Source organism: Pyrus communis, chromosome 7 (genome assembly GCF_963583255.1).
Source record: "Pyrus communis chromosome 7, drPyrComm1.1, whole genome shotgun sequence".
Classification (NCBI taxonomy): domain Eukaryota; kingdom Viridiplantae; phylum Streptophyta; class Magnoliopsida; order Rosales; family Rosaceae; genus Pyrus; species Pyrus communis.
In genome coordinates this window covers 7531719-7558121 of record NC_084809.1, presented here as the reverse complement: position 1 = coordinate 7558121, position 26403 = coordinate 7531719, and the positions used below count along the sequence as shown (strand labels likewise).

Below are 26403 nucleotides of genomic sequence, written 5' to 3'. Positions count from 1 at the left end.
TATACACAATAAAAAAAAAAAAGCTTTACAAACAGCACAGCAACAACAGACATGCAGCAATCGGATGCAACAACACAGCAATAATAAAATGTCCTCCCTGCTGTCCATGAGTCAGCAATCACATGCAACATTCCTTTTCAGAGTGCATACCCTTGCTGTCTTTCCTTTATGTCAATGATGACTATAGTTGTAATGATGGCAGGTACATAGGATTCTTCCAATAGATAATCCTTGGAAACTAGAATTACAAATCGTTTAAAATTTGGAGGTGTAAGGCGGTGGGTGGAGTTGGGATGGCGGTGGAGTTCAGGTCTGGCTTGGACGACGCCTGGTACGACGTCCTGATAGCGAACGACGGCTGTGATCGACTGAGAGTGAAGTTCGTCGGCTTCGGCGACGACCATGACGAGCTTTATGAAGTGAGCGAGTTGAGTTCGTTCAACGACATCGACGAGTTCAGCCGGAGGTTCAGGCCGTTGTCCGTACAAGTTCAGGACACGGATTGCTCTCAGGTGGTGAAGGGCATGCTCGTCTGTGCCTCTCACTCCATTCGCCGCGGTGATCGCCGCTTCTACGACGCCGTTGTCAAAAAGGTCAGTTTTCTTTGTCTCTCACTTTCCCCTCACTATTTCTCGCCATTTCTTTCGTGGGAAATTTGTTTGGTGCCATATTCTTTAGTAATTTGTTTAAAGTCGCAAAATATTTTCAATGATGGAAATGCTTAAATTTTGGTCATTGAAGAGAAATCAGTAATTACTATTGACCTTAATTGGGAGAGGAAAATTGTTTTATTGACCTTAGTTGAAGAGGAAATTGCTTGTGTTGACATATGTTAGAAAATGAAATGACCATTTAGGCATTTACTAAGGGTGATCCCAAGTTAATAAGGCTTTTCGCTTTGCGAAGGTCGGGACAATGTCTGTTATACGTCTTACTCTTGTTTTGTAAAGAGGTTGTTTACACAGATTGATGGCCTTATTAATCCCAAAATATGAAAAAGTTAAAATTTACAAAACTGTTCATCTATATGCATAGGCCTCCGTTGTTGTCGGATTAGATAAGATTGGATGATTCATAAAATCAATCTACCTTGAATAAAGAAAGGGATTCCAATTTTGAAATTTTGTCCTAATATAGATTATTCGTAAAGGAAACCTATTTTTTCGTGTGTACATTTAATGTAAATTGTTAGTTAGTTATCTAATTCAACATACATTGAATCTATCAAGTTATCTGATTCAATGTACATTGAATTTAATGAGCTATCCAATTCATTGTAGTCATAGACACCCAACGACAACGAGGCCGTAGATTTTAACAATAAAAAAAGGGGTGTGATATCCACACACCCCATTTTACTTTTCACACGTCTTTTTAATTTTCGACCGTCGGATCGGATGAATTGAATAAGATCAACGGATAGAAATTATCAAGGGTGTGTGAGAAGTAAAATAGGGTGTGTGGACCCCTAAAAAACATTCTTATGTAGATACCAAACAAGGCCTTAGACAGTCTGGCCCCACTAAAGATATGGTACCACATGAGGGGTTGTGTTGGGAAATCCCACATCTGAGATCCGATAAAACAAATTACGATTTATGTGCAAATTGTTCATTTCCTAATTACATTGATGTCTTTTAGGATGAAATCCCACTTCTTAGGATATTGTTGGTTAAGTTGGGGACAATATCGGTGTATAACCATTAAGTTCATATTTATGAAACTGTGATAATTATGGGGAAGGGACTTCACTAAGACACAGTTAGAGCATCAAGAGTGGATAGCCACTCATTGTTTTCCCTCCAATTGAGCTGTTAAAGTGTGTTTGTGTAAGATTTAGAGTTGGTGGAATGCAATTTCTAATTTACTGAAAACAAAAGCGAAGAGAAGACTCCATTTGGATGGAGAGGTTTAAGTCTAAGATTTAGTTTATATTATAAGGTTAGGTTTGTTTCGTGTAATAACACAAAAGATAAATTTGAGTAAGAAACAAAAAAGTATGTTTGAAATTATATATGCTAAGAGTTATTTGAAATTCGTTTGTTTTCTTCGTTTCCTTTTAATATTCTAGGTAGGCAATTTTATCATATAATGTTGTGTACATTCCTTTAGGCTATGTTTGGATGATGGAGTTAAAGTTCCTAGGGATTGAGGCCAAGTGAGTAAGAAATGAATAAAATAAGAAAATGTTATCGAGGGATTAGAAAAGCAGCATATGAGCACAACGAAGGAATGTAAGAGGGATGCATCACAAAAAGGTTAATAGGAGGGATTATAAATGCATCATTTAAGTATTACAAAAGACATGTAATAGGGATTTGTAAATGACACCTTCCATCCAAATAGAGAGCTTGAGTGTCTAGCATAGAAAGTTAATGCGCTTAGAGGTAACAAAAGTGCTTTGAGCAGTTGGGTTTATGAATTCCAACACTTCACCTCGCAAAACACTACAACCTCAACAGTCACTTTTCCCAAAGTTATTAGCGCCAACATCGAATCCAACTTCTTGTTTTGGCGATCCGCGATTTTGTGGCACCAAAATTGGTTCAATAATTTTGCATATAGATCGGTTGTAAGGTGGGCATTAGATTGGTAGATAAGCTAACTGAACAATGGTGAGCCACGGTAATGGATAGCAGCGTGAGTTTGGCTTTTGGGTGCTATGACGCTTGCGAATAGTGAAGTTGAATGGTCTTGACAATGGATTGAGTTTGTAGATCAATTTGTCTAAGTTCAATGGTATCAACGGTGATGGATAATGGTCCACCATGGGCAACCATTGGTATAATTAGATCCTAGAGCTTCACTTAATGGGTGTAACAAACAACGTTAGTTGTTTGACCCAGGGGCATGTTTGGCATTGACTTTGTACGAAACACTTCTATTAAGAAAAACGTGCTTTTACTATAGAAGTGTAGGTCAGAAAAAGTGAGTTTGATACCAATATATTGAACTCATAGTGTTGATAGATGAAACTTAGGAAGGGGTAAATGCGAAGCTTAACCTTTGGAGAGAAGTGTTGGAATCTAAAGGTCTTCGCCTAAGTCGATCAAAGACAGAATATATGGAGTTCAAGTTCAGTACAAATGGAGGCTCAAATGAGTTAGGGGTGAGGATCGGATACCAGAAAGTACCAAAGAGCGACCGCTTTCGCTACCTAGAATCTATCTTGCAAAAGAACGAAGAATTAGATGGAGACCTGAACCATAGAATACAAGCTGAATGGATGAAGTGGAAGAGTGCATCTGGCGTGTTGTGTGACCGTCGTATGCCATTGAAGCTCAAGGGACAATTTTATAGGACGACAATAAGGCCGGCGATGCTGTATGGCACGGAATGTTGGACGGTGAAGCATCAACACGTACATAAAATGGGTGCAGCGAAGATGAGGATGCTTCGTTGGATGTGTGGGTACACAAGAAAGGATAAGATCAGGAATAAGGATATCCGAGGTAAAGTAGGAATAGCTGAAATTGAAGGAAAGATGAGAGAAAATCGGTTACGATAGTTTGGACATGTGCAACGAAGACCTACTGACGCTCTGGTTAGAAGATGTGACTACGGGACAGAGGTCCAGGGCCGAAGGGGTAGAGGAAGATCTATGAAGACTTTGAAAGAGACTCTAAGAAAAGACTTAGAGTACTTGGATCTAATGGATGACATGACACAGAACCGAGCGCAATGACGTTTTAGGATTCATATAGTCGACCCCACGTAGTGGGAAAAGATTTTGTTATTGAGGAATCACACTCGTGGGCTGAAATTTGAGTGTGATACCAATATATTGAACTTATATACGAATCACACTTGTGGCCAAAATTTGAGTGTGATACCAATATATTAAACTCATGAGTTTAATATATTACACTTATTAGTTCAATAGTTTAAACTCTTTATTATGATACTAACATATTGAACGCCTAATAGTGTAGCAGTAGTATTATAGATATCAAACTCAAGTTACTTAATTCCTATTTATAGGTATCACGCTCGCTTAAACTACTGTACAACAATAACAACAAAGTATTTTTCTACTAAGTGGGGTTGGCTATATGAATCCTAAAACGCTTTTGCGTTCGGTTCTGTGTTACGTCTTCCGTTAAATCCAAGTACTCTTAAGTCTTTTCTTAAAAGTCTTTCAAAGTCTTTCTAGGTCTTCCTCTACCTCTTCAGCCCTGAACCTCGTAATTGCATCTTCTAACTGGAGCATTAGTAGGCTTTCGTTTCACATGTCCAAACCACTATAACCGATTTTCTCTCATCTTTCCTTCAATTTGAGTACTCCTAGTTTACCTTCGAACTACTGCGGAAGGCCTAAATGTAGTTATAACTGTTTTCGGTTGTCACATAGCTTTTTTAGCCCTCTTAAGTTTCCTAAAGAAACTTTAATAGTGGTATAGAAGCGTTTTTTGGGGAACCAGCACTTCCAACTACTTTTATAGGAAGGAGTTGAATGGTAATACAAATTTCAACGTGTTTTAGAGCTTGTTTGGAAACACTTTTAAAATGACTGAAATTGCTTTTAGTTAAAATGTTTTTGGAAACAATCTTTAGTGAAAATCTTGTGCTTCTTGCAGAAAGTACTTCAACTGCTTTGGGAACCCAACAACATTTTGTCTAAAAGTGCTTTAGTCATTTAAAAGAACTTCCAAACGAGCCCGTAATAAAAGTACATCTAGCAAAAGCTTAAGAGCATAAGTGCTTCATACAAAAATAGTCAAACAACCTTCTTGGCTTCTTAAGGAAGCATTATTGACCCTTCTCTAAAAAGCACCATAAAGTATTCTAAATTTCCCGATGGTAGATTGTCTATTGATTGTGATTTTGTATCATTAGGTGGTGCATGAGGAACATCGGTTTGTAAAAGGAGAGGAAGAATGTTCATGCAGCTTCATCCTCTTTTGGAGACACGGTCCAAAAGCAGGGTCTTTAACCGCTCAATCTCTCGATACCATTTGCAGAGTCCAGCCTCGTACAAACAAAATGCATCCGCTTTTGAACTCTTTTCTAAAAACAGCCAGGGAGAAAATTGAAACCACTCTTTCTAATATTTCGACAATTCCTCGTGAAGTTGCTTATGACGCAAAAACTTGTACGCCCAACTATAGGCACAAGTTAAGCCTTTCTCTAAGTATAAACAAGGCAAGTTTATTTAGTGTATATGTTTTCCTATTTGGGTTGAGTTTCTTATGTAGAGTTTTGTGCATTTAACACCATTCATATTTGGAATTTTTTTTTGTCTTACTCTTCCTATTAGAGATTTCTTAACGTTATATAAAGGATTACTTTTAATATATGTACAAGATTATAAGAATATTGTTGTGTTATCCTGGAACTGCCGTTTAGTATCACCTTACCCCTTGAAACTGGTTTTGTCTCACTTTGCCCCATGAAACTGCCGTTTTCGTCTAATTTAGTCTCAATTCACCCCATTTTTGTCCATTCCATCAAATAGACCTTAAATTAAGGGTTAGTATGGACATTTTGTTTTTGACACAACTCTTTGCCTCCAACTTCCAATTTCATTTTCAATATTTCTAATTTAAACCCATGTCTCTCTCTTGCGAATTGGTGTGGAGTTGTAGCTGCAACTGTTGGCAAAAGCAAATAATGGGTTATGTTTCACAATCTAATTTAAGCCACTCATTGAATAAAACGGTTGCAACTACAACTCCACATCAATAAGCAAGAGAGATAGACGGGGTTTGAATTAGATTTACTGAAAATGGAATTGGGATTGGGATTTTACAGCAGGCAGATTGGAGGCAAAGATTTGTGTCAAAAATAAAATGTCTATACTACCCCTTTTAATTTAACGTTTGTTTGACAGAATGGACGAAAATGGGTTCAACTAAGACGAAAATGGCAGCTTCATGGGGCAAAATGAAACAAAACTAGTTTCATGGTGTAAAGTGAGACTAGATGGCAGTTTCAGGGGCAAATGAATTAGTCAGCCTTATAATATATATAGTCTCTCACCTTACTCATTGCCAATTTGGATTTGAGCTGGATATAACCACTTGAGCTATCATGTCACTTAGTATTGATTGTCTGCATGTTTGGTTAAATTCATGGCGCATGTAACGTAAAGTTGTGTCATGTGTGCATGTTTGGCTCATGTCATTCTACGCATGAGGGTGTGTTAAGAATGTATCATATTTGGTGAATATTGCAGCATATATTATTCTGGCCTTCTCCACTGATTGTTTTTAGATTCCATTGTCGTTTTCTAATAAATGAGAGTGGAGTGGTGCAAGTTTGAGAGTAAAAATGTATGCTTCTCTGGTGGTGAGATAGGCATTGTGTACGGCTGAGAGTTGTTAGAAATCCTTGTAATTACCAAGTTTGCAATGATTTTTAACCTTCTGTCTGGTCCATGTGGACAAATTTGCCAAACTAATTCTGCAATCACTCGCTTTCTCTTGTGCTTACTTGTTATTTGGATTTATTTACTTGTAGGACAAAAGAACTTCAAGGCGACCCTTAAGTCTCATCTCGTCTCTTAAAGGTTTGTACTGATTCGCTTAGAGATTTTCCCGAACTCATTAGTTTCTTATTCTTTTTCCATTTTCCCAAGGCAGATGGGATTGTCAATCCTTCTCAGGGGGCTGGGCACGACATGGATGTAGAAGAGGTTCCCTATGTAATGACCATTGAGAATCTGGAGAAGGGGTTATCACCATTAAAGATCGTGGAATTTATACATCAACAACTTTCAATCTCATGTCAAGCATTTGTTTCACCAAGTCTGTCATCTGAGTGGTATACACGAGGAATCATCCTGCTGGATAGCAGAAAGAATGTTGACAAGTTATCCGACTTTTTGGAGAGTCCCGATCACATCATTATTTCTTCAAGCGGAAGGTATCTAGTGTGAATAAATTTTTTTTCGTGATTAGATAGGTTAGCTTGAATTCCATTTGCTAACAATTTATATTTCGGGGTCTAAGTGAGTGTCCAAAATACAGACTCTTGGTTTGGTGGAGATCTTTGTTTCAAGCCTCCAATACCGCTCTTCACATACGGTGTTGATCTATTTCTTAGTAGCTAGGTTTTGCGGTCCAGTGGTCGTGTAAACCTCACAATGTTAATATGGTTTTTGCTCAATTGACTTGCTAAAGCATGTGCCATTTTTTAATTCTGTGCAGGCCTTGGGTCATGACTGAGAAAAGACGAGCACATGACAGACTAAGGGGTTCAATCGTAAACTCCATGCTTATATCGCAGGTTAGTTCCAATATTTTTTCTTTTGCTTGTCTGGAGTATTTGACTAATCGATGGAAGTTATTCTTGGATCTGCATGAAAACAGACAATAAATTGATAACTACATAATTTTCTTAACGGTCTCTCTTTATAACACACCGTCCCCAATAAAGAGTTGAGAAGCATACAAAACTAAAAAGAATCTGAAACAGCTGGTATAACGCATCCATTTTCGACCGAAAAGTACTATTCTTACTGAAATTTTTTGCAGAAACTACTAGAGCGTAGAAGAACAAATACTTGCAACGAATTGAAAGTGGTCAGTTCTGGAACTGAAGAATACATGAGAGGCAAGCTTCTGCAAGATTTATTTTGTGAGTATTCTAATCAGCAACACCGGCTTCACCAGAAGTTACTTGTCGAAGAGGGAAAGATCTGGCAGCTATTTAACGCAGCGTAGAAGACTAAACCGAGGTGAATGCGTTCGAAGGTTAGGTTTTTTAGCAAGATTTTGTTGTGTTGTACGCATACCAACTGTTGTCAAGTTACCCTTGAGGTTTTGCCTACACAGTGGACTGAGAGTTGGGACTTTTTGAGTTTTTACCCCATATTTTGACAAGCAAATGTAAGAAAATGCAGCCCTTCAATGGGGCTGAGAGTTAGGATACATAGGATGTACCTAACATTTTGATTAGTAAGAAATGAATGTGCATATGTCTAAATTTTGCCCGTCAGTTTTCAACGTTTCTGTTCTGCTTGGAGCATCGGTTCCGAATTTCGAATAATAGTTGTGAAATGTTGATAAAAAGAGATTTTACTTGTAAAGAATTTGATTAGACGGTATTGCATACATATATCCATGGTTACCAGGAGGATCATCGGATTCGGGGATTCTCAATCGTATCCATTTAACATACACGATTTGAGGATCTCCAAAATCTTCATTCCCATGGTTATACCCATCTTGAGACAAATTTCAACTATTAGATTTTTTGTTAAAATAATAAAAAATAAAAAAAAAATCAAAGATCTAATAGTTAAAATGATCGGAGTATAGAAGTACTATAGAATTTAGGGAAATTGTCAGAAATGACGAATTTTCTTAATTTGTGAACTTAAATAGGACAAACAGGTTATTATAATCATGCACATCATGCATAAAAGCGAAATAACAAAAATACTCACATATATATTACAAAAACTCACAATTCATTGCGACTTTTCTGATTTCGAAGAAATCTGTGAGCTTTGAGTTTTTGGATTGAACTCAAATCTACGAGCATATTATATGCATATCGTATATATTTAATATATATACAATATATATAATACGTATTTACATATTGGGTCATGAATGTAATTGGAAAGAGATTATTTTGTGCACAAAACAATTTCAGTAGCTGTAGTACAGATAGCAAAATTCTCGTATGTTGCAATTGAGGGAATCGAGATTAAATAGAACAGCTTAGTTCTTTGCAGCTAAAACAACACTAAGCAATTTTTTTGATAAAAGCTCGATACATATATTTATTAGAGAAATCCAAGGTTAGAAAATTCCTTCTTCAAATAAAAGATCAGAGGTGAGATTCGTTGGGTCCCATCCCAACTACAATTAATTCCTGGAGTGACGGCCACGATGACATCGATCAGAGGGATACAGATAACATAGAGCAAATTTGGGGATGAAGATCTTTCTAGATTTTCTTTGTGAATGTCTTCATGATCTTTTAATTATGTTTATTTATCATATATTATTATATCGTGTAATTAATTTTTATTAAATATTATTTATATTTAATTTTAATAAAAAATTATAATAATTTATGATCGTATAATATATATGAAAGTACGTAATTGAAGAATTTTGAGATCCTAAAAAAAAAACTGGAAAATTTGGTATTGATTGAGCTGAAAAGAGTATGGAATCGATCAGAGAGAGAGTTGACGTATCTGGAATCTGTGTGTGGAATTGTAATGATGACGGTGAGAGATAGAACAGAGAGAGATGGGAAATGGGTTAATGGGAAGGACGAGCTGCAAACCTGAAGGAGTTTAATTATACAATAAGTTAATAATAATATGATTTAAATTTATTTTTAATAAAAATAAAATTTAAAAATTTTAATTTATAAATAAAGATAAATACTAATAAACCGTAATACTAAGTAACAATGTTCTAAATTTTTTTAATAAGCATTTTTTTTTTTAAAACATCGCAATTTCAAAATCAACCCCTTAGAATTATGGTGTAATTTACGTTGTAAAGTAACTCTAAAATATTAACAACGAGAACACTCATCAATTATTCAAGTGAATTTTAGAAAGCCGATTTTTATAGAAAGGTGGTGGCGATGGAGTTCAGGTCCTGCATGGACGACGCGAGTTCTGTGGAAGCTGCTGCTGCCAGCAACGGCCGCAATGCTCCCCCTGGCTTTCCTCAACGTCGAAATCAGGCAAGTTTCAGATTACTTGCGTATGATGATGTTTAGCTTTTGAATTGGAATTGTGCTGCGCATACTGCATTTGATTTTTGTTAGAATAAGTTTGATCTAATTTCTGTTTGATTTAGTTGTTTAAGTTCAGTCACAGTTCGCTCTCTTACCAACTTTTAGCTTCTTCTATTGTTTTTTGAAGTTTTGAGTTGAAACTAATTCTGCATATATCTTGCGCAAACTGATTCTGAATCTACTTTTTGCAAAATCTCTTTCACATTTTTTTTCAAGATCAATTTTAGTAGTTACTTCATGATTAGTTTCATATTATTTATTTAAATTCTCAATTTAAATTCTTTAATTCATTGATGCAATACCAGTTTCATTGATTCAAGGTTACTAATTATTGTTCCATTTTTATGAAGATGTCGCCGAGAGAGAAATGTTACACAGCAAAACAGAAAACATCTCCAACTGCTGCTCCTACTAAAAGACGTGAAAGACGAACAAAAAGTGAGAAGCGTCGGGCGTCTGATGAAAACTATGCTCGGATGAAAATGAATTTGATAGCTTTTGGAGAAAAAATTGAAGAACTCAAGACAAAGTTTCAGAAAATTTCCGAAGTATTGAAGTTTTTATATGCCTCACCATTTGCTGTGCTCGTAAAGGCATATGAAACTGGTGAAATACAAATAAAGAAATCAGATTGGGATGTGATACATATTGTCAATTGGTATGACATTGAGATGAAAATGTTCAAGTTTAAGAACGGGTACAGTCAAATAAATGCTGATGACGTACAACGTGTCTACGGAATACCAAACAAAGGAAAACAAGCACCTCAGTCGACAACAGATTCAAGAATTCCAAAGATTGGTGAAAATAAGGTTGTTGACACATACTTCAGGGATGTCAAAAGAATCACCAGAAAACACATTTCAGATTCAATGGACGTTGCATTTGCTGCCGGGACGAATGAAGGGAATGAAGAAGCAGCTTGCCTAATCATTTTGTATTTGCTATTCACGCTGCTACTTGGAAGTTCAGCAGAAAAACTACCTTGGAGTTTTTGTTGGTATTTGACAGTTTACTAACTCAATACCAAAATATGTGGGTGATAAGTTTACAAACTCTATCACACCTCTTTCACTTTGCACTCTCAAATAAAATTGGACAAAGAAAGAAATAGAGAAAGGAGGGAAGCAACAAGTTTTGGCAAAACACTTGGACTTTGATATATGAAAAAGGTTTACAAATTGTTGGAATAAGAAAGCTTACAAGCTTCTTCACAATTGGAAGTGGGATTTGGATGGGATGATTTACAATGCTTGAGAACTTGGGTATTTATAGCAAACCAAATGATTAAACTAAGATTATTTATTACCACACAAAACACATTAATTGCACCTAATAATTTTTATTCAACCATACCTAACATTGCCTAACTTTCAATGCCTAACTTTGACATTGATTTTCAACAATAGCTAGCCAACCTATTTTGATTTGAATTTCCAACAGTTTTGCCAAAAGATGTAACTCAATAGCGAGCATCAAGCAATACAACTGGGCAAAAGAAATAGCAAGGTACTTAGTGAAAGGTATTGAAAGAGCCCAAAGCAGGAAAAAGGATAAACAACGAACTGTTAGTGGTTCTGTTGTCCTTTTAATGGTAAGCAAACTAAACTCATAATTAGTTTCTGATTGATTTTAGAAAAACTACAAAATCTAACTGAAAATTTGTTTTTTTATCTACAGTATTGGGTATGTGATCGCACCAACATCATCAAACCAAAGGCAGGAAAGGAGAACAGCCTACCAACAGCAATCAAGTGGGATTTGTCAGCTCTCCATAATAAAATCCACAAAAATACAAATGAAAAGTTGGAGGTAAAATGAGTATCAATCAACCTTTTTGTGGTAAACCGATCATGCGTTTATCTTTGTGCAAAACTGATTCTGCATTTATCTTGTGCAAAATTGATTCTGCATGTATCTTGTGTAAAATGAGATTGCAAACTACAACGGCATATTTTTCTGTAATTTGATTTTGCATATATTTTATGTAAACTGATTCTGCATAATTATTCCAAAAAAGCGTTAAAAACTAATTATTTAATTTTCACAGATGGACAATGCAAAAGCAATTGATGATTCTATTAAACAAATGTCAAATAAAGATGATAATGACTATGTCGTTCCTCCACCTGCACTGAAAAAGAGAAAATCTGAGAAGAAAGTCACACAAAAAGAATCAAGGGCCAAGAAAGTTAAAACAACAAAGCAGTTGATGTGGGAAAAAGCAGAACAAGTTGATATTGGAACATGCAGAACATGCAGAAGATAATCAGGTTATATTTTTTAGTGTAAATTGATTCTGCTGAACTGATCCTGCATATGTAAAATTTGTAATAAGTAATAAGCAAAATTCAAATATGAAATCGAAGCAAAACTTACCTTCAAATAATGAAACTCAAGCCAAAATCTAAATATAAACCATCAATAACAGAAAAGGAAGAAGAAAGAACAAAGAGAAAACGAAAGGAAATTGAATGATTTCGAATAGGAACGACTCAATCTGAAGCTAACATTCCCCGTCAGTCACACTTTCAAACATATGAAAGTTTCGTAACTTTAATTCTAAAAACTGAAAAAACATCTATGATGTCATCCTACACGTGTTTAAAAATTTGTCTTTTCTACATGTTTAAAAAGTGTTGTCTTAATACATAATTAAGTATTAAAAATATACTCTATCTGTAATTTTTCCATAATTCTATATGAAGACGGTGAGGTTGTATTTAATAGTGTGCAAGATTAATGTAAGAGGAAACGAGAATTTGCGCGGGAGAGTTTCCGATAGTCTGCATGGTTGTAAGATTGTAAGTTGAACAAGAGTGAATTGAAAGAGAGTTGATTTGGGAGGTTGAGAGTTTGGGAAGTTCTTCAATTCTTTGTTTTGTAGTGGGATTTTCGATCCCCTTGTCCATGGATGACGACAACTTTGTCGAAAATCTTACGCTTTTGTACAAGGGTGGAGCCGCACTATGGCTGGAGCCTTGAGTGGCTGCAGCCTAGGGCCAATTTCAGATTTTTAGAAAACTGCATGTAATTTTATATGCAGAAGTTGTCTATTTCAATGCCAGCCAGCCCTTTTTTTGGGCAAAATTAGGCTATCTTGAACAAGAAGAAAACATAGCACACGCCTATAAATTTTCCTAGCTCCGCCCTTGCTTTTGCGACCTGACAGGAACTTTGTATGGCTCCTCTTGTCTTTTACATATGTACTAGATACTCATGGCATATTGTTTGGATGATTCATGTGGGTTTTTTTCATATGCTCGTTCGTTCATTTGCAGGAAACAAGGCCTTCTGGGTTGTCTTCGGGTCATGTCAAAGGTTTGTACTGATTTGCTTAAGTTCTTTTCTTAATCTTTAACTACTCTTCAAAGGCAGTGATAAATGTAAACCTAAACTTATGACCTTTTTAGTTTGAATGGGTGATTAAATAAATCTCTGCGGTGAAATTTGAAATTTGACGTTGAAGTAGTTGATCGCTGTGGATATTCTCCATATATTGGTGGACTATGTTTAAACAATTCAAACCAGTTGGTTACTTTATCTTGTATGTAGAATCTGAACGAAGAGAACATGACGTAGATGTCGGAGGGGCGCCCCATGTGATCGTCATAGACAATCTTGAGAAGGAGTTATCGCCATCAACAATTATGGAGTTTATCCATCAACAACTTTCAATCTCATGCCAAGCATTTGTTTCGCCAAGTAAGTTGTTAGAGATGTATGCACGAGGAGCTATTCTGCTGCACAGCAAACGGAACTGTGACAAGTTATTGGCGTTTTTGGAGAATCCAGATCACATCATCGTTTCCTCGGGAGGAAGGTATATAGTGTAAGTGTCTATTTCCAATAATTATAAATCACGCAAACTTGTCTTAAAATGGTATTTGTTCAAATTTAGTAATTAGATATCTAAGCTAAAATTTTAATCATTTAGTATTTCTCCGCAGGCCTTGGTTCGTGACTGAAAAATTACCGCTACATGACTCGCTGAAAGCATTGACTGAAACTTTCGCGTTTGCATCTCAGGTCGGTTTCCTATAATTCTTCTTGTGTTTGTAAGTAACGATCATAACGGTGAAATGTCATTCTCTGTGTTAAGAGTATATCCCGTGATTTGTTCCATAGAATGACGCTGCACCCCCAATAGCTAGACTGTTTTACTGACTAACCATTGATTGGAATCATCAACCGTATCTGCATCGAAACACATAATTCTGTGTATCATGACGGTTAAATCATTTCATAACGGAACCTCATGTTATACACCATTCGGAGAAAGTGGGAGAAGCATGCCAAAACCCGATAGAATACAAAACAACTAGAGTATAAAAGCACCGAGTTTCCTCTAAAAGCACCATTCTTATTGACTCTGCAGAGAGTAGCACAGAGCAGAACCGGAACTTGCAACGAATTGAAGGTTGTTGTTTCTGGGACGAAAGAGTACGAGCAAGCCAAGCAGCTGCATGATTTGTTTAAGCAATTTGCAAAGCATCAATGTATGCTTCACCAGAGGTTAGTTATTGAAGAGGGAAGGATTTTGCAGCCATCTGATCCGCTGTAGAGATGACGAACTTTAAAGCTTAGTTCCGTGTGAATGCTTTTGGCTACGTTGCACGTAGGTGCTAACGAAGACCGCACACAAATGTAAATGTGGGAATCAAATGAGGCACCTCTGAACTCCCGTTTAGATATCTGGGCTGAATCATCGAAGGTACATGGATGCACTTAACATTTGAATCTGATTAGGGAAACTAAATTCAGTTTTCAATGTGATGTTTTTGCTTCTGGGATCAGGAGAGATTTTTTAATGTACTTAGAACACGGGTTGGTATGCCATACTAAAAGTGTACTACTGTGTTAAAAAGTTACGATTGTTCTTACCTACAATTTTTATGTTTTAATTATTTAAAAAGATTCACTCAAAAAAATGATTTAAAAAGGAAAATGTGAAGTAAAAAGAAAAAAAAGGGTGACAATCATAACACTCTAACTTACCAACAAATAAATAAAATTCATAATAAAAAGAAATAAATAAATTTTGCAGTTCTAGTTTAATTAGAAATATGATTGTTTAAATCTTAATAGATTATGTATAGGAATCGTAAGAGATTTAGATTATCTTTTCATGTACAACTTGTATTACTTGAATAACAAGTTCCTGAATAACAAGTTCTTCTCTCCATATTACTATAAATAAAAATAGAAATTCACAAACAACTTCCTCAAGCCTTTCGCTTCTCTCTGGCCAGTCTTCCTCTTTCGTCCATCACTAAATTCATACTACGAAAATAAAATATAAAAAAAAGATTTTTGGGGGTTTTAGATATCACGGAACACGCAAGCGAAATTCGCTTATTTCCACCTGGAAAGCATCATCCAACGTGGAGCGTTCCCATTGGCCCCTGGTCAAGCTATTGAATCACACCCTGGCCACGCTGGCTTAAGCTCATAAACAAAAAACAAAACGACATCGTTGATTGTCCTTTTATGCTGGTCCAACCAGAACTGCCGTTGTCCGACAGCCTAAGTTCGAGTTCGGCACTTTGCAAATCCCAGTTCATCCGAAAATCCCAAACTTGAAACCTCTGCCAAATACGAAAACCAGAAGCAGTTTCCGAGGTAATTTTTCGTGTTCTTCTCGATCTGTGTGTTTTTGCATCTCTAAATATCTATCTGGGTAACGATTATTTGTGGCTAAAAAAACTCGGTGATTGTTTGACTTTGTATGCTGAAAAATTGATGGGTTTGCAGGGAAGAAGATGGAGTTCTGGTGCGGGGGACACGTGTCGCTGAGTTTGGTGCTGGTGGGTTTTCTGGTTTTGTGCCAGTTGGAAGGGTCGTTAGGGTTAAGGTTCGTGATTGACAGGGAAGAGTGCTTCTCCCATGATGCAAAGTACATGGGAGACACCATCCATGTCTCTTTTGTGGTAATCAAGGTAGATTCGACTTGGCATTACACCGAAGACGGCGTTGATCTCGTGGTATGAATGAATGATAGTATGATGTTTCATATTTGTTTGTTTTTCCCAATTGTGTGATTTGTCATAATTTCGTCTGTTTGATCTTGTTGTGGAGAAAGTTCGATGGTTTCTGCTGATTTGTGTTACTTTTGTCTGCCTTGGCAAGTTGAATTTTGATAGAAGATAAAGATTGTGGATTTTTGTTTATGATTGCATTCGTTAAGAGGGTAGAATTATCTGTTGCCTTTGTAAACCGGGAGATAGAGCGGGGCTGGTAGCTCAATCGGTTGAGATCGTTTATGGTTTAGCCTGCATTGATGTCCTCCGTTCGGTTCTACTCGCCTGATATCGATTGTAATAGAAAGGAAGAGATGAATAAAGCGGGAGAGGGAATATTATGTTGTTATTGTCGGTAACTTGGTACTTTGAGTCACAATTGCTAGTTTAGGAATTTAAGATCATCCCCCAATTGGTTTTTCGATTAGGACATTGCTTTTTGTTCGATAATGAGGATAGTGGTTCCTGTTTCTAAAATCTTTCTTATACTTTTGAACTATGTTGTTGATGTCAGATAAAGGGACCTGGTGGTGAACAAATTCATGACATACGCGGCAAGACAAGCGAGAAGTATGAGTTTGTGGTTCAGAAGCAAGGTGTTCACCAGTTCTGCTTCACGAACAAGTCTCCTTACCACGAAACTGTTGACTTTGATGTACATGCTGCTCACTTCACATACTATGACCAGCATGCTAAAGACGGTGAGAGGCCACTTTACCTGTTATTCAAGTTCCGCCACCTTTTTTTCCTTCTAGGTGAGTCTTTTTTATATTGGAATAATGGTCACGGAATGTTATTTGAATGTATGCAGAGCATTTCACGCCCTTGCTGGAGCAGATTCAAAAGTTGGAGGAAGCCCTCTATAACATCCAATTCGAACAACATTGGTTAGAAGCTGAGACTGACCGCCAAGCAATAGGTATTTATTATTCTGTCAAGTTTTAATCTCTTATCCTGAACAGGTTGCATAAACTATAGTACTTCAAGAAATACATGATTTTGCACTTGCGTCTGCATGTCACACACGGGCACACGAAGCTAAGGTCCCCGAATCTTTGATTTTCGTGCAGTGAATGAAGGAATGAGCCGCAGAGCAACGCACAAGGCATTGATAGAATCGGCAGCACTTATTGGAGCTAGCTGCCTCCAAGTTTTTCTTCTGAAACGTTTGTTTGAACGCAAGCTTGGATCTTCTAGAGTTTAGATTAGTCAGTTGCGTACTTGTTTTCGGGTATTTACTGGTTGTAATGTTAGAAAATGGAAAGAATATTTATATACTAAAATGTTACAAAACAGAAAATGTACCATTGGCTTCAGCTTTAATATTTTGAAGATGTGTATTTTTGCTTATTGTTGGACAATTTGAGTTGCCTTGCATAATGGTAGATTTAGCTGACATGTTTGATTGGAGTTAGTAAAGACACTTTGCTGTTAGTACTTGAAGCAGTTTTTCGTCTGTTAGTTTGAGCCCGTCTGGGATTGCTTTTGTAGGAAACACTTCTGCTTAAATGCGATTTTGCTAGAAACACATTTAGTAATGGTATTGACTCATGTCCGTGTTCTATTGGGTGCAAACTAAAGTATTGGATAAAAAAAATAGAAATCATCTTCCTGAGAGATGCCCGAATGATTGATAGCTCGGATCTTGAAAATCAGTGTAGATCAAAACAGTGCTATTGGGGATTCGCATTAGAATCACGCCGGAATAATTATTAAAAACCTACTTGGAAGTGCTTCTTGAAGGAGTTGCTTCTCAGAAAGATCTTTTTATGTTTTGTGTCGAACATTATCAAAAGTGCTTTAGTTGTCAAAACACTCTTTCAGCCGTTCTAGAAGCACCAAAAAGAGGCCCTTGGTGCTTTTTGAGAGGGAGATGGAAGATTAGGTTCTGTTGCATCAGTCCGTTGAGGCTTCTGGTTTTGTGGTGCATCCATTAGAAATACTGCGGATTTTGAATTCGTCTACAGCCAAATCGATCATCGAATTGCTGAGAGGAGCAATTTCCGTGCAAAATTGCAAATGAATGGAGTCGTAGAAGCTTGGAACTTCCCAACTCAGAGGGTGATTTCGAGGGGAAAAGGACTTTCTTAAGAGAAAATACAACGCTTCACAGCGCACAAATACGCGGTTACACGACATAGAAACTCAAATTGAATCGAGAACAGGAAACAAACAGTCACGATTAACTCAGCATCAAGCATTGATTCAAGAAAAGGAAGCTGCATGCAATCATAGTTCACCAGTATGCATAAACGTAAAACAGTATCATTTTTCAATCATTTGTCTCCCAAAATTCTACCAATGTTCAAAAAGACAGCAAACAGATTCCAGCGGGACCAATCATGGCTTCTGAACACAGCTCCAGTCTTCTGGAATATACATCGTCGTGGGGGGCATAAATACGTAGTAGTATCTTCTGTAAAATTTATGACATGGTTGGTGCCTCCTCACGACTCCGCACACAAGCAGCAAAACCATTTTTTCTACACATCAAAGCAGAAAAAAGCGTAAAAAAATCCAATCATTGTATCACTTTTCAAGCTACCATCTTTTTCATCATCGCATTAGGGTGGCTTAAGATCAACTGGCAGCATTCTTTTCTTTTTCCCTTTCTTTTTCTTTTTTGGTGCCAGCTTAGTTGGACATCATTTAACAAAACCAGATGAGTGCTTTACCAAGCGAAATGATAAAATATGAAACAGATACGTTTATAAAATCAATGGGTGCTATTTCCTGGGAGGAAAAAGAGGGTAGTTAATAGTTTGAGTTTGAGCAATTTAATTCTGAAATTAAAGGATTATATGCAAACGTAGTGTGATGATGAAGATGCAAGGATTCCAATGTTCTCAACATCAACCACCAGTCAAGCTCTAGGGAAATATATGACTATGTAAACACAAACAGCGTCAAGCATAAAAGATTACAGATGGAGGCTTTCCAAGAACTATAAGGTCAATGAGTCCAACTTACAGATGGGGGCTTTCCGAGAACTGCTCCTTGCTTATATGTGCGGTCCTCCTTTGATGGTGAGTCAGGTCTACCACCCGTCTTCTTCTCATTCCTAGCCTTGTTGAAGATTACAGTGAATCCCTCAGCTGATGCTGGATCATTGACATCCCATTCACCAAATTTTGGCAACGGTACACCCTTTTCCTGTAGTTTACATAATTTTGATGAAGGGAATCAATCATCTAAAGCCAATGCATACCGAATTGAGATGTATATATAACACAATTGTGTGCAAAGTTCAATGCTTCGCATGTGCTTGCATGAAATTATGAAGGCAAACAAAATCCAAGTAACAAAGATGATTAAGATTAAGGTGAAGGTTTGCTCCCACACATCAGTAAAAAAAAAAAAAAAAAAAAAAAAAAAAGTTAATCATACTACTGTAACCTTAATCCTAATGCATAAGAATACAACACCATGATATAGAAAGTAATATGTATTCATGCGTTGGTTTACAAACGCCGATGCCTGTAATTACTCTTCAATACGAAGGTATTCCAAAAAGAAGAAGAGGTTTGAAATTCGACAATCTTGTAAGATATCTGCTATCAACTTTATACATGCCTAAAAGGAACACAAAGAAATTTTCTTTTTTTCTAAAGTCCAACAAATTATCAGATAGGTTTACACTAAAACCAAATAAGTATAGTACAGAACAGTCAAGTGCACCAAACTCCGACCATTCTGTGGTCTGAGGAGGCCAGATATACGCAGCCTCGCCGCATCACCCCTACTTGCGGAGCGCCTGTTTCGCGTATTGACCTGCAACATCCATGAAGCAACAGAACAACCTTACCCATTGATCTAGGTTCACCCTCAAGTAAGAACCCATTGTATGTTTCAAACCATTGAGTAACCCATCAATCCACTAAACTGCAACACTTAACCATTCAACACAACAGACACAGAGAAAGTTTTGCACACAACGAAGCAATCAGATACGCTGCTTATCGGTCGAAGCCGAATCTACGCACATACACAAACACATACAACATCCAATTTGTTTCTCAAATACTCAAAGTCGGGTTGGTATAAACCAAACAAGAAGCTAAAAATACAAACTTTATCAATAAATAATTAAAAATATAAAAACCCAGAAAGCAAACGTGACCCCAGATAGCAAACACCAGCTAGATACATCATATTCATACAGAACAAGCTTCTGCTTAAAAGTTAGAAACCAAAAGGATGAAGAGGAAGCAGAAAGCATCGGAGGGGGCACAATATGGTAAATTCCAACAACACCAGCAAGCTGAAAAATGGAAGGAATCGCTCCACATAAACTCAAGAGTCTCGGATCAACCGCAGAACCATATACATACACCGATACAAATTCAATTCATGAATTAGAGGACAAAAAAGTCGACTACTCTGCTTACCCCCATGACTTTCTGCTCTGAGATTTGTGAGAGTAACAACAAAAAACGGCGGATGATTTTCTCTGGTTGCAGGGATTTGAGGTGGTCCGAGTACTGAAGGGATTTGAGTTGGTGATGAATTGACGAGTCTTTTGCTTTTTCCAGGTGAGGTTCAATGGAAGGAAGTGAGAGAGAGAGAGAGAGAGAGAGAGAAGAGGGCGCGGCGTGGGTTTGTGTACTGGTGTGTGTGAGGTGGGTCCGAGTAATGTTATTTTTACCATATTTTTGTGTTATATTTTCATATCATTTTAGGTGAGGTTCAATGGAAGGAAGTGAGAGAGAGAGAGAGAGAGAGAGAGAGAGAGAGAGAGAGAGAGAGAGAGAAGAGGGCGCGGCGTGGGTTTGTGTACTGGTGTGTGTGAGGTGGGTCCGAGTAATGTTATTTTTACCATATTTTTATGTTATATTTTCATATCATTTTAAGTGGTATAGAAATGTGATATAAAAACATAGTATGAATAGTATTACGCGGGTCTGATGACGAAATTTTTTTAGTATGTGGGAATCATGGTTTGATACACAAAGCTCGTTTTAAGTGTTATTCAAACAACTGGAAATGTTTATGAAAAAATAGTTCTTAAATTAATCTTTGGTAAATATTCAATTGAATCATAGAAAAATTATTAATGTATTTATTGCAAGAAATACATATCTGATATTTTTTGAAAAAAACATTTAAATGTTTTCAAGATCCAAAATCAATTTCACTAAAAATATTTTTAATCATTTTAAAAACACTTTATTTTTTTTTTTCAAAGTTTCCAACCAATTCAATTGTATTCTTGCACGCTAAAAATCTCTGAGCAGGATGGGACGAAGAGGGGCCTACTGTTTGAAGAACCAATTAGATTGGAAGGTGTGTGGTGCTCCCAGCTAAGCAACCCATACAGCTCTTGTCTGTTTCCCCACGTTATTAAATTTGACTCCCTCTCGTATCGTGTGTAATATGTATACCCTCAGTAGAACGTCTGAACAGTTGTGAAAATAAAATTTAAAGATTCCACCCGAATATTTACAGGACTACTATCATGATCTGATCATTCATCAACTACGTCACAGCAATGGTCCGTCAAAAGTAAGAATCAATCTCATTACGAATATGTATTTTTTTTGTATTTATGCAAGGTAAACTTAAAAAAGTTATTCCAACGAAATGGAGGTAACTATTATATGCAATAATATTATAGTTCGGAATTATCTGTAGTATAATTGTATAACCAATTCACGTGTAACAAAACACGTAAATTGATCATCATTGTTAGACAATAAAGTATAAACTCATCATCCTCTCATATCATAAACGATGAATTACTTGTACAATTTAGTACAGGCCATTAGCTCCACATTATTGCTCAGTCAGTACCACGCATCCAACCCAAAACATGTACAGCATATGAGAGAGAGAGAGAGAGAGAGAGATGGTGAAACCGAACTGTATTGGAAATATACTTCTTCTAAAATCTAAATACATTTGTAATTTATTGGGGAAGCAAATCAAGTACAAAAGCAGAATAAATTGCACAACCGGGAACTTTGCCAGTGGCGGTTTCATCTCTCACACGAAGAAGGTTCGACCTCAGCGATTCTGGACAGAAACACGAGTCAGGTAAACTGATAAGCTAACTGACATTTAGAAGATATCCATCAAGTTTCGCTAAAATGACATGAAACGCGCCAAAAATACCAGTTAGTGACTTGAAACTAGCTTACAAAAGCTCCAAAACAAGCGCAGATGCACCTCCGCCGCCATTGCAAATACCAGCAGCACCGTATTTCCCGTTCTTCTGCTTCAGTACCTACAAATTCGTTGCACTCTGAATAAAGGATTTGAAAGAAAAAGAAAGCGTTTGATAGTAAATAATTCCAGGTAAGCTAGAACAGAAAGGAGAGGTGCGGGAGAGTAGCAAAAGTAAATCAGAGCCTGCTCGTTCTTAAAGTTTAAATATTATCTTATCTTTTAAAAGAATAGGAAGTGAAATGTACCCCTAAAAGAGTGACCAAGATACGAGCTCCACTGCAACCAAGAGGGTGTCCCAATGCTACAGCTCCACCATGCACATTAACTTTTTCCTGAAATGAGAACGGAAAATGAGTTAAGGCAATAAGATCAAATGCGAATTCCTGTGCTAGTAAAAGCCTCACGGAAGGAGTTGAGACTGCTTCATCAACAAAAAGTTAAATGCGACTCATTCTAAGCATTCAATCGGAGAGAGAGAGAGAGAGAGAGAGAGAGAGAACTCACCGGGTTAAGTCCAAGAAGTTTCTGATTTGCAAGAGCCACAACCTGCACACATAAAATCGCTCCAATTAATATTGGCAGCCTTGAGATGCTACCCTATTTAAAAAGATTGCCACAAACTGTGATAGCTTACAGCAAAGGCTTCATTAATTTCATAGAAATCAATTTGAGAAGCTTCCAAGCCAGCATTTGAAATAGCTTTTGGAATTGCAAGAGCCGGAGCTGTTGTAAATAGTTCTGGTGCCTGTGCAATTTATCTCAGGTAAGCATAGTGGTATGAAAGGTAATTAAAACAAAAACGAACTTTCAACTTCCAAGATCTGCAGGGGCTCTACAATCTTGTTCAGATATACAAAACTTCTACAGTACCTGCGCAGCATCAGCGTATCCACTGATCTTGGCGACCACTTGTAGCCCAAGCTTTAATACCTTCTCCCCACTTGCTAAAACTAATGCTGCAGCACCATCACTGTTGATAAAAGGAATTTCAAATTTCAGAAACACTTTCATTGTAAGACGTGTGAAACCGAAATGAAGGTGGTTCCATCAATTAAAAATCAAACCAATGACAATTTAGGAAATGACTTCTGTGCTCATTTAAGTAAACGAATGTAAACATTAAATTATTATATATTGGGGATTAAATAACAAATACAGAAATATATAAACTAATAACCTGATGCTAGAAGCATTTCCGGCGGTCACAGAACCTCCACTCTCCTTAAAACTTGGTCTGAGCTTCCGCAATTTGGCAGCGTCAAACTGACATCATAACAAAGCAAAGAATAAGGACATCTGACATGGGTGAACTCAAAGAATGTGATTCAGATATATCCAAGACTCCTATAATATGAGATATTTTTTACGATCACTTAGCAACGATGGATTTAACGCAAAAATAAAGCCGTAGATTAAACTTTGGAGTATGCACTTCCCCACCCCTTCTTCCTCTATATAAAAATTAGAATTCTGGCTAAACAAACTGCAAATGATAAAAAAGTGATATTTCTACCGTGAAGCACTGAAACTATCTACTCTAAAAACTGGCATTCATGTTAGCAGGGTGAACTGATGGAGATTTTAAATTGTGCAAGAAAAACATAAATTTGCTAAGGTGTCTGACTGATACAAGCATGATTTATTATTACCTTGCCTAGACCTTCATCTTTATCAACAATGGTGGATGGTCTTCCCCTTCCTCCAGAAACTTCCACCGGAACAATTTCCCATGAAAAGGCGTCACAACCTTGGGCAGCAATACCACGCTCGAAGCTCTGAACAGCAAAGTTATCCTGCAGTTGGTCACAAATAAATATATGAATAATCTTGTATGATGGTGAATGCGCTATTATATTAGAATGCACCATAGGGGTTATATTTTACCTGCTCCTCCCTTGTAACTGCATGCTGATCAGCACATAATTCAGCGCACACTCCCATGCCATAATCATTATAGACATCCCACAGACCATCCTTCAGCATTCCATCAACAAGGGAATCATGTCCAAGTCGAGATCCTTTCCTGCATTTTTATTTTTGCATCCAATCAGTGCCTGTTGAAGTTCCATTTTAAAGTCTAAAAGAGTCGTGAATCGGAAGAAGTAACTAACCTTGCTTCAGCAAGATACTTGGGCACATTTGACATGCTTTCCATGCCACCAGCCACAACAACATCATTGATGCCCAACTGGATGCTTTGTGCTGCGAGCATAGTAGCTGCAATAACCGAAATCAAAATTGTGTTATTCTAATATCATTTTTCCTACCGAAAATGAAAATTCATTGTTGAAAGAGAAAACAAAGTAGAAAAACGGAAGGTGCTGCACCTTTCAACCCTGATGCGCAGACTTTGTTAACAGTGGTACAGATCACTGAATTAGGGATTCCTGCACCTAATGCAGCTTGTCTAGCAGGAGCCTGCCCCAAATTTGCACTGAGAACATTGCCGAAGAAAACTTCTTCTACAAGTGCCGGATCAACATTTGCCCTCTTAAGAGCAGCTGCAGGTTGACAGAAGAGAATATGAAAAATCAGACGATGCTAAATATTAAAAAGTAGAAGATAAAAAACGCGAAACATTATCTGCTTAAGGAAGTAGGAGATATTGCTCACCCTCAATAGCTATAGACCCAAGCTTGGTGGCTGGTACAGATGAAAGTGCCCCAAGAAATGCACCCATTGGTGTTCTTGCAATACCAACGATGTAAACATCTGCATTATGATCAATAAACATGGAAAAAAAATTTGAAACTTAGAAAACAAGTGTTCCAAATAAATCTAATTTTCAAATACAGTGATTAATTGTTGCAACCACCATAGATTCTACTGCAGCACCTTCGCCACAAAATTAACAAAATCCTATGAATTTAGAAAGAAAAAAAACAGGGTAAACAAAAACCTCTAGGGTTGATTGAATCGGAACATGCTTCTGCAGAAACTGGAGCCATTGTTACAAGCAAATGGAAATCTGCAATAATTACAAGGTACTCGGTTAGTGAATCAAAAAGAGCAACGAAATAGAATACATGACAGACTTCCATGTTGAATTATACGTATAACAAAATGAAGGATTGAAATAAACCATTAAATGTTCAAAATTTAGAGGGAAAACTGAAAAGAAACAAACGGCTTTGCTTGTTATTTTCTTATTTTCTTTTTACATAAACTTATATAATCATTATTGTTCTCATAAATTCCCCAACAATCATACGGTAATTCCTGAAAGTAAAAGAGAAATGTTCCATGTACCACTTAAAATAAGCAATTTGTTTTGGCTATTGAAACAAGGGTATTAATACACACACACACACACACACACACACAATTCATTTACACTGTACCATTATCCAACTAACCAAAACACTCGTTTTGGCTATAGATTAAAAAAAGGTACTGCAACTGTAGCATAGTTCGTCATTGTCAAGGTTAAATTTTTGGTAATTAACTAATTTTCGTCAATAACATTGACGATTTTGACGACATTTCCGATATTATACCGGTAATTGCTGACTTCGGCGTGAAGATATAAGCTTCAACCCCTTCCACGTCGAGGGCTCAAAACTCCAATATATCGAGCGAAATTTTGGCGATTTTTAAAACCCTCATACTGTGTTTGGATGAGGAAATTTAAGATTAAAGAATTCCAAAACAACGGAAATAGAAATGACGAAATTTGGCAATTTGAGGACCCAAATTCCACATTTTTTTTCCATGCGGAAATTCTAAAATTTTATGTTATGAATCCAAACAAGGGAATTGATGGATCATGCATGTCAACTAATAAATTCTGACTTTTGTTCAAATTCTAAGTTTATTTCCCTACTCCAAACATAGTGTTAGTATGAAACATTCTGAAAAATCATAGAAAAAACCAGCCACCCAATTCAATTCCACAACACTATAACAAATGCCAAGTTCTTTTTTTTCCTCTGGAACCAAACAGAAAGTGCGTGATTTTTCGACCAGAGCTAGATCTATCATCAGCAAACAAACAAAGCATGCACAAAATATCATCACAGTTCTTCAAAACTATCGACTAAATCACAGATCCTAATCAATCCAACGATGCAAATGCTAAGAAAAACAAAGCAGCGTTAAGAACGATCGCACGGATGTATAGAGTGAGTGGTGAGCTGAGATCAGAGAGAAAATCGAGAACCAGAGAGAGAGCGAATTGTTACCTTCTGGGTTCGGGAAGTTGGTGGGAGGAAGAAGAAGACTGACTTCCAAGTCTCTGAATTGGTGCTGGTTTGCTGCAAATGCAAAAGCACGGCTGCCGTTATTATATAGTAGGGGAGAGAGCTCATGAACACATACGGTTGGATGTGGAATTACCAAAATACCCCTACGAATGAAGATGCCCTTGAATCAATTTTTTTATTGGCAGTTTTAACAAAATACTCCTAGTATTATTCACGTTTAACGTTAAAGGTATTTTTACTCTAAAAAATCACTCTTTATACTACTTACTTACAACGCATTTTGTCTTTTTAGTTAAAACTCAAAG

At 36.9% G+C, this 26403-nt stretch overlaps 4 protein-coding genes across 7 annotated transcripts; 2 read left to right on the top strand and 2 right to left on the bottom strand.

Annotated features, from left to right (window-relative positions):
• The first annotated feature begins 168 nt into the window (after positions 1-168).
• On the top strand, positions 169-7938 carry LOC137741162 (uncharacterized). Of its 4 annotated transcripts, none has more exons than XM_068480969.1 (7): positions 169-593; positions 4837-5142; positions 6460-6508; positions 6582-6864; positions 6951-7025; positions 7149-7227; positions 7476-7938. In XM_068480969.1, the coding sequence occupies exons 1-7, from the start codon at positions 294-296 to the stop codon at positions 7662-7664; spliced, it is 1281 nt and encodes a 426-aa protein (XP_068337070.1). In that variant the 5' UTR covers positions 169-293; the 3' UTR covers positions 7665-7938. The 4 variants fall into 4 exon arrangements, with proteins under 4 accessions (XP_068337070.1, XP_068337071.1, XP_068337073.1 ...); XM_068480970.1 differs by having other exon boundaries at positions 170-593; positions 6969-7025; XM_068480972.1 differs by lacking the exon at positions 4837-5142 and having other exon boundaries at positions 172-593.
• Positions 7939-15192: 7254 nt separating this feature from the next.
• Positions 15193-17092, top strand: LOC137739516 (transmembrane emp24 domain-containing protein p24beta2-like). The gene is made up of 5 exons (XM_068479110.1): positions 15193-15333; positions 15466-15695; positions 16246-16432; positions 16543-16650; positions 16802-17092. The coding sequence occupies exons 2-5, from the start codon at positions 15474-15476 to the stop codon at positions 16933-16935; spliced, it is 651 nt and encodes a 216-aa protein (XP_068335211.1). The 5' UTR covers positions 15193-15333; positions 15466-15473; the 3' UTR covers positions 16936-17092.
• A 765-nt stretch (positions 17093-17857) lies between these two features.
• On the bottom strand, positions 17858-20343 carry LOC137739436 (protein NOI4). The gene is made up of 3 exons (XM_068479003.1): positions 20120-20343; positions 18702-18884; positions 17858-18214 (listed from the first exon to the last, which is right to left on the bottom strand). Exons 1-3 carry the CDS (start codon positions 20123-20125, stop codon positions 18179-18181), a joined length of 225 nt encoding a protein of 74 aa, XP_068335104.1. The 5' UTR covers positions 20126-20343; the 3' UTR covers positions 17858-18178.
• Positions 20344-21577: 1234 nt separating this feature from the next.
• On the bottom strand, positions 21578-26164 carry LOC137739812 (acetyl-CoA acetyltransferase 2-like). The gene is made up of 14 exons (XM_068479528.1): positions 26078-26164; positions 24796-24864; positions 24510-24608; positions 24224-24397; positions 24008-24113; positions 23781-23919; positions 23546-23689; positions 23074-23159; positions 22767-22866; positions 22531-22641; positions 22401-22442; positions 22142-22228; positions 21843-21954; positions 21578-21743 (listed from the first exon to the last, which is right to left on the bottom strand). The coding sequence occupies exons 2-13, from the start codon at positions 24842-24844 to the stop codon at positions 21865-21867; spliced, it is 1227 nt and encodes a 408-aa protein (XP_068335629.1). The 5' UTR covers positions 24845-24864; positions 26078-26164; the 3' UTR covers positions 21578-21743; positions 21843-21864.
• Between the last annotated feature and the right edge of the window lie 239 nt (positions 26165-26403).